The 19,651-nt window shown below is 36.3% G+C and overlaps 1 protein-coding gene across 6 annotated transcripts in view; it reads right to left on the bottom strand.

The window, feature by feature from the left end:
• Positions 1 to 17,989, bottom strand: part of KCNU1 (potassium calcium-activated channel subfamily U member 1) — a 146,724-nt gene extending 128,735 nt beyond the window's left edge. For all 6 annotated transcript variants that reach the window (XR_012007664.1, XM_072776408.1, XM_072776405.1 and 3 more), the window contains exons 1-2: positions 17,787 to 17,989; positions 14,950 to 15,069 (exon numbers count right to left, since the gene is read on the bottom strand). Coding sequence is in view for 5 of the 6 variants with exons in the window: in XM_072776408.1 (XP_072632509.1) it covers positions 14,950 to 15,069; positions 17,787 to 17,933 (267 nt within the window). In the remaining variant the exon portion in view is untranslated. The remainder of the gene's footprint in view (positions 1 to 14,949; positions 15,070 to 17,786) is intronic.
• Positions 17,990 to 19,651: the final 1,662 nt, after the last annotated feature.

Raw genomic sequence — 19,651 nt, 5'->3', positions numbered from 1 at the left:
ATAATATGTTTTAGCTCCATGTCATTGCAAATGGCAAAATTTCATTCTTCTTTATGGCTGAGTAATATTTCATCCATTTTGTGTGTAAATATCTATACACACACACACGATGTTATATATATATATAATATATATATATATATTATATATATATATAACATCATAACATCTTCTTTATCCCTTCATCAGTTGTTGGGCACTTGCACTATTTCCTTAATTTGACTACTATAGGTAATGCTGCTATAAATACTGGGGAGCATGTATGCCTTTGAATTAGTATTTTTGTATTTTGGGGATAAATACCTATTAGTGCAATTGCTGGGTCATAGAGTAGTTCTATTTTTAACTTTTTGAAGAAGCTCCACACTGTTTTCCAGAGTGTCTACCCCAGTTTGCATTCCTACTTAAAGTTCAGGAGGTGTCCCTTTCTCTACATCCTTCTCAGCATCTGTTGTTTCTTGTTAGTTTTAGCCATTATGACAGGTATGAGGTGATATTTCATTGATTTTATTTCCCTGATGATCAGTGATGTTGAACATCTTTTCATGGGTCTATTGGCCATCTGTATACTTTCTTTGAAAAAAATGTCTACTCATGTCTTCTGCCCATTTTTAATTGGATTATTCATTTTGGGGGTGTTGAGTTTTGTAAGTTTTTTAAATCCCGTACCATGATCAAGTGGGATTTATTTCTGGGTAATAAGGGTGGTTCAATGTTCACAATTCAATCAACATGATACACCACATTAATAAAAGAAAGGATAAGAACCATATGATTGTTTTAATAGATGAAGTAAAAGCATTTGACAAAGTACAACATCCATTCATGATACATATCCTCAACAATGTAGGTTTATAGAGAACATACTTCAACATAATAAAGGTCATACATGAAAAACCCACAGCTGTTATCATCCTTAATAGGGAAAAACAAGATTTTTCCACTATGGAAACAAAACAAGACAGGGATGTCTGCTCTCAACACTGTGATTTAACAGAATACCAGAAGTCTTAGCCACAGCAATCAGACAAGAAATAAAGGCATCCAAATTGGCTAGACGAAATAAAATTTTCACTATTTGTAGATGGCATGATACTCTACATTGAAAACCAAAAGGTATCACCAAAAAACTAGAACTTTTTTTTTTTTAAACTAGAACTTTTTAAATGAATTCAGTAACATTGAAGGAATACAAAATCAATGTACAGAAATCCATGGCATTTCTATATGCCAATAAAGAAGCAGCAGAAAAAGAAACTCAGGAATCAATTCCATTTACAATTTCTTCAAAAACAGTAAGATACCTAGGAATAAACCTAACCAAGAGGTAAAAGATCTGTACTCTGAAAACTATAAGACACTGATGAAACAAATTGTGGACGACACAAAGAAATGGAAAAACACTCCATGACTATGGATTGGAAGAAAAACTATTGTCAAAATGTCTAGTCAATACTACCCTAAGCAATCTACACATTTAATGAAATCCCTGTCAAAATACGAATAGTATTTTTCACAGAAATAAACAGCCTGAAAATTTGTATGGAACCACAAAAGACCCCATATAGCCAAAACAACTTTGAAAAATAAGAGCAAATCTGGGGGCATCACAATGCCTGACTTCAAGCTGTATTACAAAGCCGTCATCATCAAGACAGTATGACACTGTCACAAAAACAGACACATGGATCAAAAGAACAGAAGAGAGAACCCAGAAATGGACCCTCAACTCTATGGTCAACTCATCTTCGACAAAGCAAGAAAGACTATTTACTGGGAAAAGGACAGTCTCATCAACAAATGATGTTGGGAAAACTGGAGAGCAATACGCAGAAAAATGAAACTTGACCCTTTTCTTACACAATACACAAAAATAAATTCAAAATGGATTAAAGACCTAAATGTGAGACTTGAAACTATAAAATTCCTAAGAACACAAGCAGTAACTTTTTTGACATGGGCCGTAGCAACTTCTTTCTAGATACGGCTCTGGAGGCAAGGGAAACAAAAACAAAAATAAACAACTGGGACTTCACCAAAACAAAAAGCTTTTGCACAGCAAAGGAAACAGTCAAACAAACTAAGGGCAACCGGCAGAATGGGAGAAGATATTTGCAACTGACATATCTGATAAGAGGTTATTATCCAAAACATATAAAGGACTAACTTACCCTAATTTACATGTGACTGGGTAAGAAGCTAAGAGCTTCAATTCGTTTTCTTCCAACTGCTTTGTAAGTGGCAATGTTGCACCTTAGTTAATACCTGAGAGTTACTGTCATCTATTTCTTTGGGGTCTCAACTCTCACTATAAGCTCCATTGTAACATCTACATTCGGTGTTGATGGAGATATTACTAAGTTTGTGGGTCTAACGGCAGTTACAAATATATTCTGCAGCTCACGAGATTGGGAGGTGGATATTTGGAGATTATATGCACATGTCTCCAAGTATTGATAACAAAAAATAGTTTTAATGAAATCTTTTTCTGCTCTTTAAGCATTATTTTTTTTCTCCAAGTGATTCTTCAAGTATAAATCATATATTGACAGGCTTCCAGAAAGAGGATGGCAAGCCGTATGTTTACAATCCTCCAAACCACAGAAATTAATCCACCTGAAAAAGAAAATTTTACTTTCATTGAAACTAAGAACAGGGCAGCCCTGGTGGCTCAGCGGTTTAGTTTCGCCTTCAGTCCAGGGCATGATCCTGGAGACTGGGGATCGAGCCCCACATCAGGCTCCCTGCATGGAGCCTGCTTCTCCCTCTGCCCGTGTCTCTGCCACTCTCTCCCTCTCTCTCTGTGTCTCTCATGAATAAATAAAGAATCTTAAAAAAAAAAAAGAAACTAAGAATACCAACCTTATGCCACAAACCAAAATAATATTATCCAGAGATAATGTATAACAAATAGAAAAACACATACCCAAACAAAAGCAGGCACTGGGGGCTAACAGCTTATGAACACTGCTCAGTGAGTCAGGCAAAAATAGGATGGAATTCCCAGAGGATGCATTAATTTCTCTTGGGTTGAAAAGGCAAAATCCAGAAGCATTGGCTATTTGGGAGTGCGCGGGGTGTAAAAAGCCCTCCATCTGAGCCCATGTACTGAAGATGAAGCCACAAAGCCAGAGGGTCCTGGAGGAGACTGCAGCCACACCATTGCTGATAGGTGGGGGGGGACCTCTTGACTAGCAGCAGCAACACTACTTTTCCCAGAAGAGCCTGAGAAAGCAGTCAGAAAGAAAGAAACTGAAAAATATGAGACCTCGTCCAAAAGAAACATTGTTTGTGAAGCCGCTGGCCACAGCATTATCTCTTGTTTTTGTGTGGAAAAACACACAGTAAAATGAGATAGATTTCCTCAGTGGGATGTAAAACTGCCCATTTACTTGGTGGATAGTTATGCATATCTATAGAACACAAACAGCAGCCAACACAGGAAACAAGGGACACTGAATGCTCTAAACCTTCATTTATGATTATTAGCAGATGACAGAAAATGCTGTTTACATAGGAAATGTAAAAAAAAAAAAAATAGGAGGATTAAGTAGAGGAAAGAGATAAAATGACCTCCATTGAAAGCATTAATAGAGAAGACATAATTAAACTTTGTCAAATCACAATCAGTGTTCCTTGTGAGATTCTAAAAATCTGTTAAACAGCATTGGAGGTTTGGACAGGTAAAAGGAGAAGATGGTACTATAGAGGCATACATGAAAGAAGGGGCACCCCAAGGTCTGGCTGGGCGATTAAAAAAAAATGAGTAGGGATCATCAACATTAGCATCTTAAAAGAGATGGCCTTTGGACTTGAATTTCAGACCTCAGAGGAGGCGGTCTTAATGACCTGACTGGTGGTGGTACCTCTGAGAAGATGATGTGAGCCTGGTTATGGCAGATGTTGGAAAAACTAGAAACCAGAACCAAGAACTGCTAATAGAGTGAAAAGCCATTGCCCGGGCAAGGTTGTTAAAAAACTGATGCAAAACTTCTAACGCTAAGCTTTCCCTTTCCTCTGGTCCCCTCGCTGGCAGAGCCCATCTATGAGCACAGGCAAGCGGACAGAGGACAAGTGTAATTGCTGAGGCCTGACCTCATGTCACAAAGAAGAGGAGAGAAAGAGTGGATTTAGAGCTGAGAAAAAAGAGCTTCAGATTTAGTAGGTAGTCTTAAGTGCTAGAAGATATTGGAACTGCATTTACAAAAATTTTAAGAAAAAGGACTGAAAGCCAAAAATTCTACATCTGACAAAATTGTTGTTCATCAGAGAGAGCAAGGAAAAAAATGTTTTTGAATATTCAAGGTACAAAAGCAAACCACCCACACTTCCCCTTGCAAATGAATATGGGGAGTCTCAGGAAAACATTCAGAAACAGAAGGCATGTTATATAAGAAAAACTGGTGCCTAATGAAACTGATAAAATTAATTTTTGACTCTAAAGCAAATATCAAGAAAAAATCTTACCAGATGTATAATGCCAAAAACAAACAAACAAACAAAAAACACAATAGCAAGCTGGAACTGAATGTTCAGATTTGTTCAACAATTTCTGGAAGGATGGAGAGGTGACATGGTGTAAAAACATGCCAAAGATCTCATGCAAGGAGAGGATATAGAAATAAAACATGCAGAGATACATAGAGAAGATATAGGATGGGAAGTTTGTTCTGAACTTGATTTACATAGTTTGTCTATGATGTCTCTCAAAATTCACAGTCACCATGTAATTCTGGTCACTCCAGTAAGATAAGGAACTAAGGCTGTGACAGAGCTCTTAACTGCCTCATATCCATTTTCCTTTTCTTTACTAACTTATCTCCCATTTATTTTTTTAAGCCCCAGATATTTAGATATTCTATTATGCAACAAACTCAATCTCTAAGTATTATGAAGACCAGTAAAACAAATCACTGTAAAGAAGAATAATTAAATCCCCCTGGTAAATTAGCAAATAAATGTATTCTTAAATCAATAAGAGAACAAAATTCCAGCTCCATGATATCTACAGGAGAGACACTTAACAGGAAATTATACAAAAAGATTAACATATAGCTGGGCAAAGACATCCCAATCGAGCATGAATAAAAGGAAAGCAAAGTTACATGTTAATATTTTATTCAAAAATATTTAAGCAAAAAAGAAAAAAAAACATTAAGTGTGACAATAACATTTCTTATAGATAAAAGGTACAATCAAGTAATAAGATTTAATAGGTGATTTTATGCAGCAATTGATATTATGTAAAATATATAATTTAAAATGTGTTAGAAATGCAAGATATTCAATAAAACTACAAAATCATAAATGAAAAATTTTGACATGTCATTTCAATCGGTCAGCAAATAATTAAGGATACGGAAAATACATAACGTAATAGTGCTTATATATCAAACAATACATATTCTTTCACAAGTCAATGGAGTAATAAAAATTGAACATGCACTAGGTGACAATGAATTTCCCCATAAATTTCATAAACCAGAAGTCATAAAGGTAGTGATATTCTTGGACCATAAATTTTACTGAAGTGAAGATACCCACTCTATCCAAAGGAAACAAAAGCCTATGGCTTTCCTCTATATAGACCACGAATCAAACAAGAAATCAAAACTAAAATTCCAAACTATAAGACTAATTAGACATTCATAAAAATAATGATAATACTTGCTAAAGTCTATGAGACAGGGTTAAGGAAGTACTCGGAGGGCAAGTTTTTGTAAAACAGATTCCACTTAAGAAGCTGGAAATGAGGTGCTGCAGGGAGTGCGGAGCGAGAGCGCGGTGGGAGCCAGGGCTGTGGGGCGTGCGCAGTGCTGTCCTGTGCCTTCCAGGCTAAGCCAGGTGAGGTGCTGGCTGTGCAGCCGATACCCGCATCCCCAGACTGATGATGAATATTACCGCCAACCTTCGGCGGTGCGAAAATAAACTTCGTGCTTGGAGACCCAGTGATCAGTAAATTGAGGAACACGAGGAAACAAAATATGACAGAGACACAGGAAACTGTGCAAAGGGAGCAGACTGAGCAGGGCTGTGCTGCTTTTGCAGAAGGACCTCATCTGCAAAACTCCGAGACTAGCCCTCCATCGGGCCCTGAACATCCCGGAGCCGGTGGGGGCTGGTGCCCATTCTCAGGGGTGGCGGTTTTTACCTGATCCCTGCCCCTGCTAGCTGACCACTGTGCCCTCTTCCTGAGCTGGTGTGCCAGGAGGAAGCAGCCCCGCCGGGGGTGGTGGGGGGGGTTGCTGAGAAGCCTTCACACCAGTGGCTGGTGGCTCTCCACAACCTTGGCAGGTGATCAGGAGCCCAGGATGGCAGAGGTCGGGTGCATGGTCAGGTGTACCCTGGCCGCCGCCACTAATGGAAGGAGGGTAGAAGCCTCAGAAGAAGAAGCCGCCACAGAAGAAGCCCACAGCCCTCTGCCGTAAGAAACCATGTGACCCTGGCCCCATTGAAGAATAACCTGCGTGTTAAGGATGGTCCTTTTACGGGCAAGCTTCACACGGTGGAGCAGCATGTTTATTGCTCATTAAGCCTTCTTCGGGGGGCTTGAACTTATCTTGTCGCAAAGGGGAAACATACCGATTTGGGGATTTCTCCCAATAAATTAAGAGTCCATCCAGTCAACTCTTCCCCAAGCTCCAGGTGAACTTTTGGGTGATAGGAAAAGAAGCAGGTTTGGTGACAGAAAAGATTTATTAAAAAATTCTCACCCTGAACTGGTGGAGTAGCATGTTAGGTAGTATTATTCATTAAAATTGACTGGAGGTTAAAAATAGACCTGCCCTACGACCCAGCAATTGCACTGTTGGGGATTTACCCCAAAGATACAAATGCAATGAAACGCCGGGACACCTGCACCCCGATGTTTATAGCAGCAATGGCCACAATAGCCAAACTGTGGAAGGAGCCTCGGTGTCCATCGAAAGATGAATGGATAAAGAAGATGTGGTCTATGTATACAATGGAATATTCCTCAGCCATTAGAAACGACAAATACCCACCATTTGCTTCAACGTGGATGGAACTGGAGGGTATTATGCTGAGTGAAGTAAGTCAGTCGGAGAAGGACAAACATTATATGTTCTCATTCATTTGGGGAATATAAATAATAATGAAAGGGAATAGAAGGGAAGGGAGAAGAAATGTGTGGGAAATATCAGAAAGGGAGACAGAACGTAAAGACTGCTAACTCTGGGAAACGAACTAGGGGTGGTAGAAGGGGAGGAGGGCGGGGGGTGGGAGTGAATGGATGACGGGCACTGGGGGTTATTCTGTATGTTGGTAAATTGAACACCAATAAAAAAAATAAATAAAATAAATAAAATAAAAATAAAAAATTGACTGGAGGGAGGGAAATTAAATAAATGGGAAAAAAACGGGGTATTGAAATGAAGGATACAAAAGACATTGATTACATATACATATGTGTGTATCATTGAAACTAATGAAATACAGAAATGTCTAGCATGGCTAAATGAAACCAGAAGAGAGGGATGTGGCCCATCATGAGAGAAGAATGATGTGAATTACGTGTAGAGAGAAGAGAAGAGTGATCTTCAAAATTGCACTCCTTCTGGTGGCTCCTTTTCCTTGAAAAATGACCTCTGGTTTCAAAAAACAAATCTTTTCATTTAAAACTAAGAAGGCTATACTATTTATTGTGCAAATATATATATATATATATATACACACACTATATATATATTTTTATAAGTATATATATTATAATATATATTATATACAGTACATATATTTGCACATATATATACTATTTATATAAGTAAAAAACTAGGAAGGCTATACTATTTATTGTGCAAATATATATATATACACACAATGTATATTATTATAAACATATTAATACAGTATACATATTTGCACATATATATACCATATATATTTGCACATATATATGCACATATATACATATATGTGTGTGTGTGTGTGTAAATATATATACTTCTAAGAACAGAAGTAGCTCTATGTAAACAGACCAGGACAACTGGCAGAAACCTGAGCTTATGATCATCACACTTATAATGTATATTATTGTATTGATACAGAAATAACTGCTTAACTTGTATAAAAAACACCTGGGAGAACAGGTTTTTAGTCTCAAAATAGGTGCAAGAAACTAAAAGGACATCTAAATTTTCTGACACCAGTTTCTAATTTTTTTTAATTTCTTCTAGATTTAATCATCATTAACTTGTTAACATATCTGATTAAAGCAACAGAATTCTACCACATATTCTAACAATTTTCAAATACAAAAAGTAAAACTATAGGAAATTCACCCAAAAGAGGTAGATTTTTTTCAACTAATTATATAAGTATATTACTTGTTGCTAGAATGAGATAGGCTTTAGCATCAATTTTAATCATGTTTTTTTGTTTATAGAAGCAGGCACTAAGTACTGCTTATAAAAATATTAAGAATAGTTATATCTGTATATGGATTATATGCTAGACATACATATATATTTACTTATTAACTAGTAATTCATGTAATGATTATGTTAATTAATTCTCATATATTAACTTATTTATTCACTGAAATAAACTACAGATAGTATTTTTTATTCCCATTTTATAATTTTTGCATTTTATTTCTCTGTGCATCAGATTCCTCATTTATCAAAGAGGTAATGGTAATACCTCTGTTTTGTGAAATGGATTTTAAAAGGGTGATAAGAGAGGAAAACTGGTGTGAGAAGTCTCAGGTAAATCCATTTTAGGAAATAGCACCCATGAAACTTGGAGAACTGATATAAAACAAAGTGTTGAAACATCCACCCTACCCTGCTTTCCCAGGATATATTCCAACTTAAGATCAGTTAACCTGAATTCAGATCTAATTTTGCCTTCACTAGCTTCATTAGCCATTCACTTTACTAGTCTCCACAAAGAACTGCCACAAATAACACATTTTATTATTTCAAAATTTAAATTTTATAGATACAACATGGGGAAGAAAGGTTGTCTTAAGTGACCCAAACACCCAGAGAAAATATATCTGAGAATGATGCTGAGCATCTTGAGGTTTGAAAGAAGCTCAAAGCAGTGGATGGAGATAGGGATAAGGAAGAAATTAAGTTTTTACTGTGTATCTTTTAATATTTTTTGAATATTGTGCTATGTGCATAAAAAGACAAATAATGTAACCATGCACAAATAATCAGTGGGAATATTGTCCAGTATCTCCTACCAGTCTTTTCCTTATTCATATCCTGAATTAAGGCATAGTCTCATAGAAATTAAATTCCTGTTGCTTGATGGTACATTAAATATAAAATATGAAATAATGGAAGGAAATGGAAAATAAACCATAAAGATACAACTCATCTCAAGGTGGTAGAAGAGGTTTTTAACTTTTTTTTTTTGCATAAACAATGGATGTAAGGTATGAAGTAAGAGACTGATTTTTATGTCCCCCCCCACCCCCGGGAAGAAGTATCACTGCTTTATGAAAATGAGCAAACCCTAGTGAAATAAATTTTTATTTAGTCAATTTTTCAAGTATAATTTTTGAAATATTTTTTCTCATCTTCAAACAAATTATGATGCTCATTTGGTTGTTCTGTATACTAAAACTGACAACTGTTACTCTAGCTAAGGGCTTATTTGCAAATTTACAGAAAGTATTACACTTTCAAAGAAAAGATTACACATTTATGGAAAAGAGTTAAAACAGAATACAAGGTCACATAAAGATGCATTACCTGAGAAAATAGAAACAAGGGAAGATGGGGAAAACAGAATGTGGACTTAAAATGGTGCCTAGAATGATGCCAATAATAGATACATTTATTAAAGAGAAGTCATAATTTTAGTTCTGAATTTTCTAGGCATTAAAACAACAGAGAAACATAGTTACACAATTTGCCACAACCTCTCTGCCCCTGAAAAAAAGGAAAGATTGTTTAGGGAAAGGACTATTTTGGAACTTAATGCAAAAGAAAATCTCCCAAAGATAGTCATAAAAACATAACTTGTGTCGACAAAAACAATAAGACCACACAGATACTACAGAGTTGATCAATACTTTGCCATGTTTTAATCTATAAAGAGATTTCTAGAAGGTATCCTGTTTTGAAATAATATATTTTTCCCTTTTGACTATTAGAATTTTCCTCCTTATTTTCCATCTTTTTCTTTTCCTCTTTTTTTTCACCTTCTTCTCTTTTTCCTCCTCCATCTTTTTGTTCTTCTTTCACTGAGGTTGGCTATGTCCTCTCCCTAAGTATTAAGGATATTTATTAGTCTGTAGATTTTTTTTTTGCTATATTTGGGAGTTTTTATATAGATACTATGCCTTCATTAAAAAAGAAAATTGAATGTTTTCTTTTTTTTCATGCCCTGTTTAATTAACATTAGGGATATCCACTTGTTGAAGATTTGATTGACTAGACCTTGTTATCATCTAGGTCTCTCACAGATGGAGAAGGAGGAGGGGTGACGGTGGTGGTGGTGATATAGGTCTTTGAAAAATCTGTATTCTTCCAGAGATTTGTCTAAGTTTCTTTAATAATCAGTTTTGGTAACTTATATTGTCCTAAGGAATCATCTAGTTTTCAAATGTTTTTATTTGTACTTATATCCTCATTTTAATGTTTAATTTCTTATATATTTGTGCTTTTTCCCTTTTTCCTTGTTTAGACTATAAATTTCTCTATGTTATTGTTTCAAATAGTCAGCTGTTTTATAACCCATTAATTTCTGACTCTTTTTATATTCTGCATAGATTTAATGTGTTTTCTTTCTCTAACTTTTTGAGATTGATAATTCATTTATTTTAATTATTTCCATTTATCAAAATAAGTTTTTACTGTTAGGCATTTAACTCAAAAGCACTTCCATCTTGTACTCTAGGTGGAAGGGTTATATGGTTTTTTCGTTATCTTTATGTTTTAAATATCCTGTAAGTATTAATTTGATCTTTCTGAGTTAAGGGTCTTTTGAGAGGGGGAAATGTAACAATTTGTAGCTGTAAGGTCTTCTTTTTCTTTCTTTTTTTTGGGGGGGGGCTTATTTAGTTTTCTTAGTTACTTATTGCGCTGTGTTCAGTTGATTTCTGTTTGTATTTTGTAAGTTTCATAACAGGGACTGTTTTGTGTGTGTGTGTTTGTGTGTGGCCCAATATATGTTAAATTTTTACAAATAGTCCACAGACACTTTTAAGTTTAATATCTGTTTTCAGCATATGGAGTTTCATCATTTAAACCAACTTTCTCTTATTAATTAAGTTACTTTGGGAATCCCTGGGTGGCTCAGTGGTTTAGCATCTGCCTTCAGCCTAGGGCGGGATCCTGAAGTCCCGGGTCAAGTCCCACATCGGGCTCCCTGCATGGAGCTTGCTTCTCCCTCTGCCTGTGTCTCTGCCTCTCTCTGTGTGTCTTTCATGAATAAATAAATAAAATCTTTAATAATAATAATAATAATAATTAAGTTACTTTGATCTTCTTTATGCTTATTATTAAAAAGAAACAGGCCCCAAATGGAGTTGCTAATGTTAAGCCCCACAAAAGACATAATACCTAACCTAATTGCTGTTTTAGCCTTTCCCAGGAGTGTACGTTTAAATCAATCAGTCTGGAATTTCCTGACCAGCATTATGAGGTAATGTGCATGATATGACCGCCCACTGTGTCCCCTAAGGGAAGGTGACCTTGCCTGAAACAATTTTTTTGTTGTTTCTTCTGCTAATAGATTCCTTGCCCCATTCTCTTTCTATAAAAATGTTCCATTTTGTACAACTCCTCAGAGTATCTCTCTGTTAGATGAGATGCTACCTGATTCATCAATTGCTAAATAAAGCCAACTATATATTCAAGTTGACTTGGTTGAATTTTGTTTTTTTAGCATTATTTTTTTTCTATTTGTTATGTCCTGATATGAGATAGGTGAACTAAAAGCTTTTACAACCAATGTGTTTTTAATATTTCTTTTTTGTATCTTGTAATTTTTGTTTATTTATTATCTTGAAGTGTTATTTTTGGTGTAGTGATATTCATGATGTTATATCTTGGTTGAGATTGATTACATTCACCACTACAAATATTGTGTGTTGAATTGTGTCCCCTGCAAAAAAATATGTTGAGTTCCTAACCCCCAGTACTGCCAGAAGTGACGTTGTTTGGAAATAATCTCTGCAGATATATTCAAGTTAAGATAAGGTAGTGAAGACGGGCTCTAATTCAGTATGACTGGTGTCTTTGGGAAGGAAAATTTGGATGTATACACAAAAACAGGGGAAACACTGTGTGAGTGACATGGAAAAAAAGGCAAAGATCTGGATGCACGTATGAGCCAAGGCATACCAAAGATTGCTAACCAACCAGCAGAAGCTAGGAGAGAAGTATGGGACCAGTTCTCTCTCACAGTCCCCAGAAGGAACCAACCCTTGACCTTTGACTTCTAGCCACCAGAACCACAAGACAAAATATTTCTGTTGTTTTCTATTGGTGTGTGGAAATTTGTTACAGTGATCCTAGGAAACTAATGCAAGTTACTTGACTTAATTTATTGTTTTCTGCTCTGAATTCAAACTTACCTGATATTAAAATGTGCACTCCCAATTTCTATTGTCACTTGCCCGGTATACTTCTGACAGTTCCTTTATTTTCAAACTTTAGTGCCTTTTGAATTTTTTTTTTTGCCTTTTGAATTTTTAAAACATAATTAGACTATGCCAACTCTATGCTCAAAAAAACCCTCAATGACTTCCCTTTGCCTTAGAGTAAAATTACTCCATTTGAATAGCCTACTTCCTTGATATGAAGTGCAAAGCACTGCATAGTTCTCCTGTCTCTTCTCAGACCTCATTCTGCTCTGCCCTCTGTGATCTCTAGCATAGGAGTCTCCCTGCTGTACTTTCAATAAGCTAAGCTCCTTACCTCCACAAATCTGTTCAGTCAGTAACCTTTCTTCCTCCATTCGTCAATGGTTTTATACTTCTAGTTCTTCATGTCTCAGCTCAAATCTTACCTTTTTGGAGATTTCTTCTCTGATCACTACATTTGATGTTATCTAACTCCATTTCCACCAAAACTCTCAAACACAACACTCATAATTCCCTGATAGCACTGATCATCATATGAATTTATCTTATTTGTTTATGTACATATTTGTCATGTCTACCCCACTAGAATATAAGTCCAATAGGACTTAAGACTCATGCCTGCATTTTCACCATGTCTAGAGCATTGGCCTTGCACGTAGTTGGTAAACAATAAGTATCTGTTGAAAGAAGTAAGAGGATTACAAAGAAAGGAAGGATGGATGGGGGCAGCCCCGGTGGCTCAGCGGTTTAGTGCTGCCTTCTGCCCAGGGTGGGATCCTGGAGACCCAGGTTCGAGTCCCATGTTGGACTCCCTACATGGAGCCTGCTTCTCCCTGTGCCTGTGTCTCTGCCTCTCTCTCTATGTCTCTCATACATAAATAAATAAAATATTTTTTAAAAAGGAAGGATTGATGGATGGATGGATGGAAAGGAAATCTATAAGCCATTTTGTTCTCTTCTCAATCTTTCATAAAATACCTGCTCCGGACTCCTACTGAGGGGTGCCTTTAAATGTTAGAGTGTCTATTCTAATCTAACTTTTGCTCTACGCTTCCTGTTGTTCCAACTACTTAATCAGCAGCAGCAACAGACTGAAAAAAAATAATTTTTTCCATTTTCAAAGAAGTAATTTTTATTGATATGCAATCAATGATCATTCCTTCTTCACCCATTCTCCATATGAAATGCTCATATATGGTGGATAGCGTAAGTTCTCTTCTTCTTCACCCCAGAGACCTTTAATATGTTATCACTAATATTATACTCATACAATTACACATGATTTGAACATTTGAAGAGATCTTAGCCAAGAAATCGCTGATATAATCAGAAAGAATCACTAAATTCTTCTCTAACAGGTCATACCGACAGGGATTTCAGAAAAAGGACCAAAACTAGAAGAAAAAAAAAGGAGAGGCACATTCCAGATGATTCAACATCCCCTCTAGATTTTATCAAGAACAGTTATATTTATGTACTTCCAAATAAGTTTTAAAAAGTAATTTTTATCTTAAACAACATTAACCAGAAGACAGCTATGTTTTTACTGATTACTAAAAAAGCAGAGGATAATCTCTAGCTTGCATACATCACTTCCACCATACCACCATCTGATGGCAGCATTCCCTCAAAATATAGATTTTTAGTTTTTAATGTTTCAGATCAATTCTATCCTTTACAAGGCATCTGCTATTTCCAGACAATGTGATATAAATATTTCTATGGCATAGTCTGTTCTCTCAAGGAGCTCACAGTACACTGGAAGAGACAGACTTATACACAGATCATTTTAATAACAGTGTGCAATGAATATTATAGAAGCTTAGAGATGGGCTCTTAGCCTAATATGAAGATAGGATTTTCCCCTATGAGATTATGCCTGAATTGAGTTTTAAAATGTACAAGTTACTTAGATTAAAACAGATAGTAAAATGATAAATAGCATCTTAGAGAGGAAAAAAAAATACTGGTTTGTGTATAATGAAGAAAAGAGGTTATTAGAATCAAAGGAGGGAAAGATAGCTATACATTTCAGGCTAAATTATCCACTAAAAATAAGATTTTTGGGAAATATTTACTATATGCCAGACATTCATCTACATACAAGGAGAACAAAATGAACACAGTCTTTGCTCTAATAAAGCTTTTCTTCTAGCACATACGATGATGATTAATTGAAACTATAAGCCAAGTAATTATATTCAAATTAAAAATACACAGGATAATGGATAGGGTAGACACAGGGAGATGGCAGTAGGGAGGCAGTGACATTTTAGATAAGCCACCGGGGATCACCAGATGTTTACCTAGGTGATAAAATTATATATACGGACTATAATCACACTCATGACTGAAGTACATTAGCAAACTAACAATCCACTTACCAACACTTGCCCCACAAGCGTCTGTGCTGAGAGCAGCATTTCTACACGATTACGAAATATTCCTTGGAAGTGGAGACTTTTTAAATGTTTATTACCGATGCTCTTTGTTAAGAGTAGTTCCTATAAGCAAGAGAAAAGAAGTGAGTGAGCTGGATCCCAGGGAAAGTAATCTGTTTTATGTATGTTGGTGGCGCCTCCTACTGTGTTATCGGCCGGCAATCACTCCCCCCTTATCCAACGCAGAGAAACCTGAAGTCGTTTATTCAGCATATTATGGAATGAATTTTACTGGGTATGCATTTTACTGCTCTTTTGCACAGCTTTTTAATTAGGAATTCTGCAGTTTTCACCATGCCTTCCTCACAGTCCTAGACGATTCAAACTGACATTATTGCAGTGATCAGGATTGGGAGTAACAAGCTTCTTCCTACTCTGGGAACATACCCTTTTTTTATCAAGATACATGGACAAGCAAAAAATATCACGAGTTGATCTTTAGTGATTGCTTAAGTATCTGCTTTTTTTTGAGAAAGAAGGAAAGTTTCAGCAATTTTATGTTGCTTTTAGTTCCTTACGTGGTGTCATATCCTGCTGATATAATCCCTCATATTTATAAAATGCCTTTTCTTATTATATTTAAAATTTATAGTAATCCTATAAAGCAGACAAAATAAGTGTGATTAAATCCACTGTCTACTGATAAGAACACTGAGGTATACAGAATTTACGTGACTGGCCCATGAGCAGGGGATGAGGAGAGGCTGGAGTCTGAAATAGCCCCCATATCTGTTGGTAAGCTATCACCAAAAAAGATACAAGTGAGCTAGGATTGACCACGCCTTGCTGACTGAGACCATCCAACTTTTAGAAAAACTCATTATATATGAAGCCAAGGTTTTAAAACGACTTAATTTTTCTACTCTTAATTTCTGAATGGTAGGAAGAGAAGTCTCATTAAATAACTATTTGATAGAATTCTTATCTTGATCAATAATTTGCCCTCTAATACTCATCATGTGCATTCCTAAGGCATGGTCTGAGAATTGATTTTTAAAAATATTCAATATAACATTAATATGGAATATTCCTTTGAATTTCATTATGAAATTAAAGGTGCCTTCTAGAGGAAAACATTTGACCCTAAGATATAATAAAACCATACTTATGAATGTAGTAAACATTTTAAAAATGCACATTTAAGGAAAAAAACTATGATTCCAAATTTTTAAAACAACTTTGACAGTTATGACATTTTTTTTTTTTTTTTGCATTAGGCCACTTTCTCAAAGGCTTAGAGAAAAAAATGCAGCACTCTCAACTTAAATATAACAAGTTACTGAGAAATCACTCTACTTATCTCAAATCCTCTCCTCAAGATTCAAAACCAGAAAACTACAGTGTTCTGGTGGCTTGGATCATACTTCTTAATATTTTGTAATAGTTGCTTCCTATTAGAAATTAAAAGACACCTCTGGACAGAAGGGTGGATATGAATTGCATCCAAAATAAGGGAAAGATATAGCAAATGTTTATGGACAAATGGGTTCTCACGTTTTTGTAGCCACACAAAAATAGATATAATGGGACTAGAATATATATTTTCTGGAGCAGAAGTTCAAGCAGATTAAACAATTCTACCAATTCAATTGTGCATTGGGAAAAAAGAAAAAAAGGTAGAAGCAGACTCTCCATACTCATTACTGTATCGATTTTGTGAAGAAGTAAGTGCACCTCAGTATACTTTCATGGATCTTAAGCCACTGCCTAAAGTCTTTACAAACAATAATTAAGAATAGAGGGAATGTGTTTAGCAACAAAATCTGTGAATTGGGTACATATTGAATGTAGAAACCTGAATTCCATTTTATGATATTGCCAATGACCTCAAAAAACTACCACAAAGGTTATTATAGATTCTGTTATTTTTATGTCAGTGTTTACCATTAGAGAAATGTCTTTTTTTTTTTTAAGAGAGAAATGTCTTATGTGTTCTGTTATGGAAATTACTATATCAGAAAAACAAAATTTGGGAAAAGAAAATTGGAAACAAGTCACACAGGGCATAATAAAGCTCTTTGCCTTCGACCACTGGTAGTAGAGCAGCCATTATATAGCATTTGAGAGTTTTATTTCAAGCTCTTATTCAAAATCTTACCTGGGTAAGATGCCATTATTCTTATCATCATTTGCCAGCTATTACTCAACAGCTCCTACCTTTGCAAAGTTTGGTTGGTTTTGAGAAGTATTTCTACTTAGTGGCTGGATGGCACATGGATGTATGCATGGGTTTCTGGGTGAATGTATGTATGGCTAGGTGAGTTGTGTGAACATAGTATATAAGAGGCAATGAAAAAAAAGAAAATAAAATAAAAATAAAAAAAGAGGCAATGGACATGTGTAAGTATATATGCATCCTGCACACATGATTCATGAAAATAAGGTTGACCTGATGGTCATTTCTGTATGTCTTATAGTACCAAGCACAAGTATCATTTTAAAATTCAAATAGAGGCATAGACAGAATGTTTGTGAACATTTTTTTCAGAATAGTGATCCTTGTTTCCAGAGCTACCATTCATTATTGGCCACACCAGACATTGCTTCTCTGAGTGGTGGGAGTGGAGGCCTGGCTCTCCGTACCTGCCACCTTTGGAATGGCAGCCTGTGGTCCTGTTTTCCACCCCAGGAGAGGATCAGCCCCTTTCAAGGGCATCTGATCAGAGCTGGGTCTGTTAGTTCCTGACAAGGGTGTGAAGCTTAAATTATTTACTAAACCCAATCACTTGCCAAACCTGTCTCCATCTTCATACAGTGGGATCCAAAATAAGGAAACTGACCAAGAGAATTCCTGTTCCCTTGATGTTTTGCCATTTTTTAATGGTTCTCCAGATTAGCCTGAAAATGAATAAGAAGAGGAGTCCAAGGAAGAAGGTCACAAAGGAGGAGAAAATAAACGCTGCTTGGATCTCAGTTGAGCAGGCCATTTTCCCAGATCTTCCCTACTATCACTCTGGCTCATTTGAAAGATCAGCAGACGGAACTGTTGGGCTTCTATGATGTCATGATCACATGGTAATGATTCCAGAAATTAGAGTTTAGTGTATTACTGAGTCCTGGTCTTGGAAGGACAGATGAGAAGAGCAGTTCAGGATTTTTGCTTAGCACATCAGTAAGAAAGGCATGATAGTGCACGTATTATAGAAGGCAATTTTACCAATGCAAATATTGGTCAACTGATAAATATTTGAGCCCAGTAATCCGTTCCCCTTATCTCTTCTTTATGGGACTCTCCTCTTTCTTGCTTTTATCCCTACCCTGTCAGCAAACACTTTGGTCCAGCAGAGGTAAAGTTCAGAATGCGAGTAATTTCTTTTTTCTTCTCTGCTGTTTTCAAAGGCGTAAGAAATGTCATGCTTTTCAGTGTGCACAAGTGGCAGGCAAAATGTCAGAGCCTGATGGGGGAGGGTAGTCTCCTGAGTTATTGTGAAGATGGCCTGACACAAGGTGATGAGACCCAGGAGAAATGTTGTTGTCCTTTCGAGCCCACCGTGATTCTGCTCTGTGTGGCAGACTATTTTGAGAAGAGAATTACAACATTTCCTGGGACGGCTGCCACAGTTATCTCTCCTTCTTCTAAGCTGAGCTGTAATTTCCACAAAATCTAGTCATTACATTAGCATAGGGCAAAATTAGGAAGGACTCTGGTCAAGAGTTGGGAGCCCTGAATTCCAGTCCCAGTCTTTCAATTAAGTTGCTGTGTGATCTCTATTACTTTTCACAGTCGTATTTTATGTTGAAAGTAACATAATAATATACTTGACGGAATTATGGTGGGGATTCAATAAGATAGTGTGATCATATTTTGAAAAGCATAAAACCCAAAACAAGAAAAGATAACCGTTAGTATTTCAGTTCCTTTTCTGAATGGCACTGATTATAAAGCAAAGAAGAAGGAAGGAAAGAAGAGGGGAGCAAAGAAAGAAGGATGAAAGTATGTACTTAGATGACATGCACACATGAGCACCAGCCCCTATAGCTAGCTATTTGGAAAATAAGATCACAGTTTCCGAGTTAAAGCTCATTTACTTAGTCTGATTAATCTTAAGTAATGATGAAGCCATCATCATCAATTAAACTTTCTTATTTTCCTAATTTCTGCTATTTAATATTGTCAAAGTAGCACCAATTTTTTTGAGGATGCTATCTAGGCATCTTTCCTTTTTTCCCAGAAATTGTCCTAAGAAAACAAAAAGATTCAATTGCAATGAAACAGTCAGGTCATTTGACCCTCTAATATTATGTTATGGTGATGGTAATATTAGTTACTATGGCTGAGTCAAAAAATGTATGGATGGTTCCAAAGTCAGACTTTTTCAAATTTGTCCTGAACCTGGGGTATCCAGGTCATCCGATTTCCCTGGAACTATCTCAGCTTTGGTACTGAATGTCCAACATTCTGAGAAGACCCTTGGTCCTGGGCAGGTTAGGGTAGTTGGTCCTCCTGCCACCCACCACTTCCACTACTTCTACACAGTGCTGAAGCCACACTGCCCCATCCTACCTACTAGATCATGCAAAGCTATTTCTCTCTCCAGACCTTTCCAACACACTGTTCTTTCTTCTGAGAATACACACTCGTGTCTCTGGCAGCTGCTTTTTCCAGGTCTCTTTTTAATGTCCCATCACACTGTCCTGACCATCC

This window comes from Canis lupus, chromosome 15, assembly GCF_048164855.1.
Source record: "Canis lupus baileyi chromosome 15, mCanLup2.hap1, whole genome shotgun sequence".
In the NCBI taxonomy this organism is placed as follows: domain Eukaryota; kingdom Metazoa; phylum Chordata; class Mammalia; order Carnivora; family Canidae; genus Canis; species Canis lupus.
The sequence above is the reverse complement of the archived record's forward strand: the minus strand, read 5'-3'. Positions and strand labels throughout refer to the sequence as shown.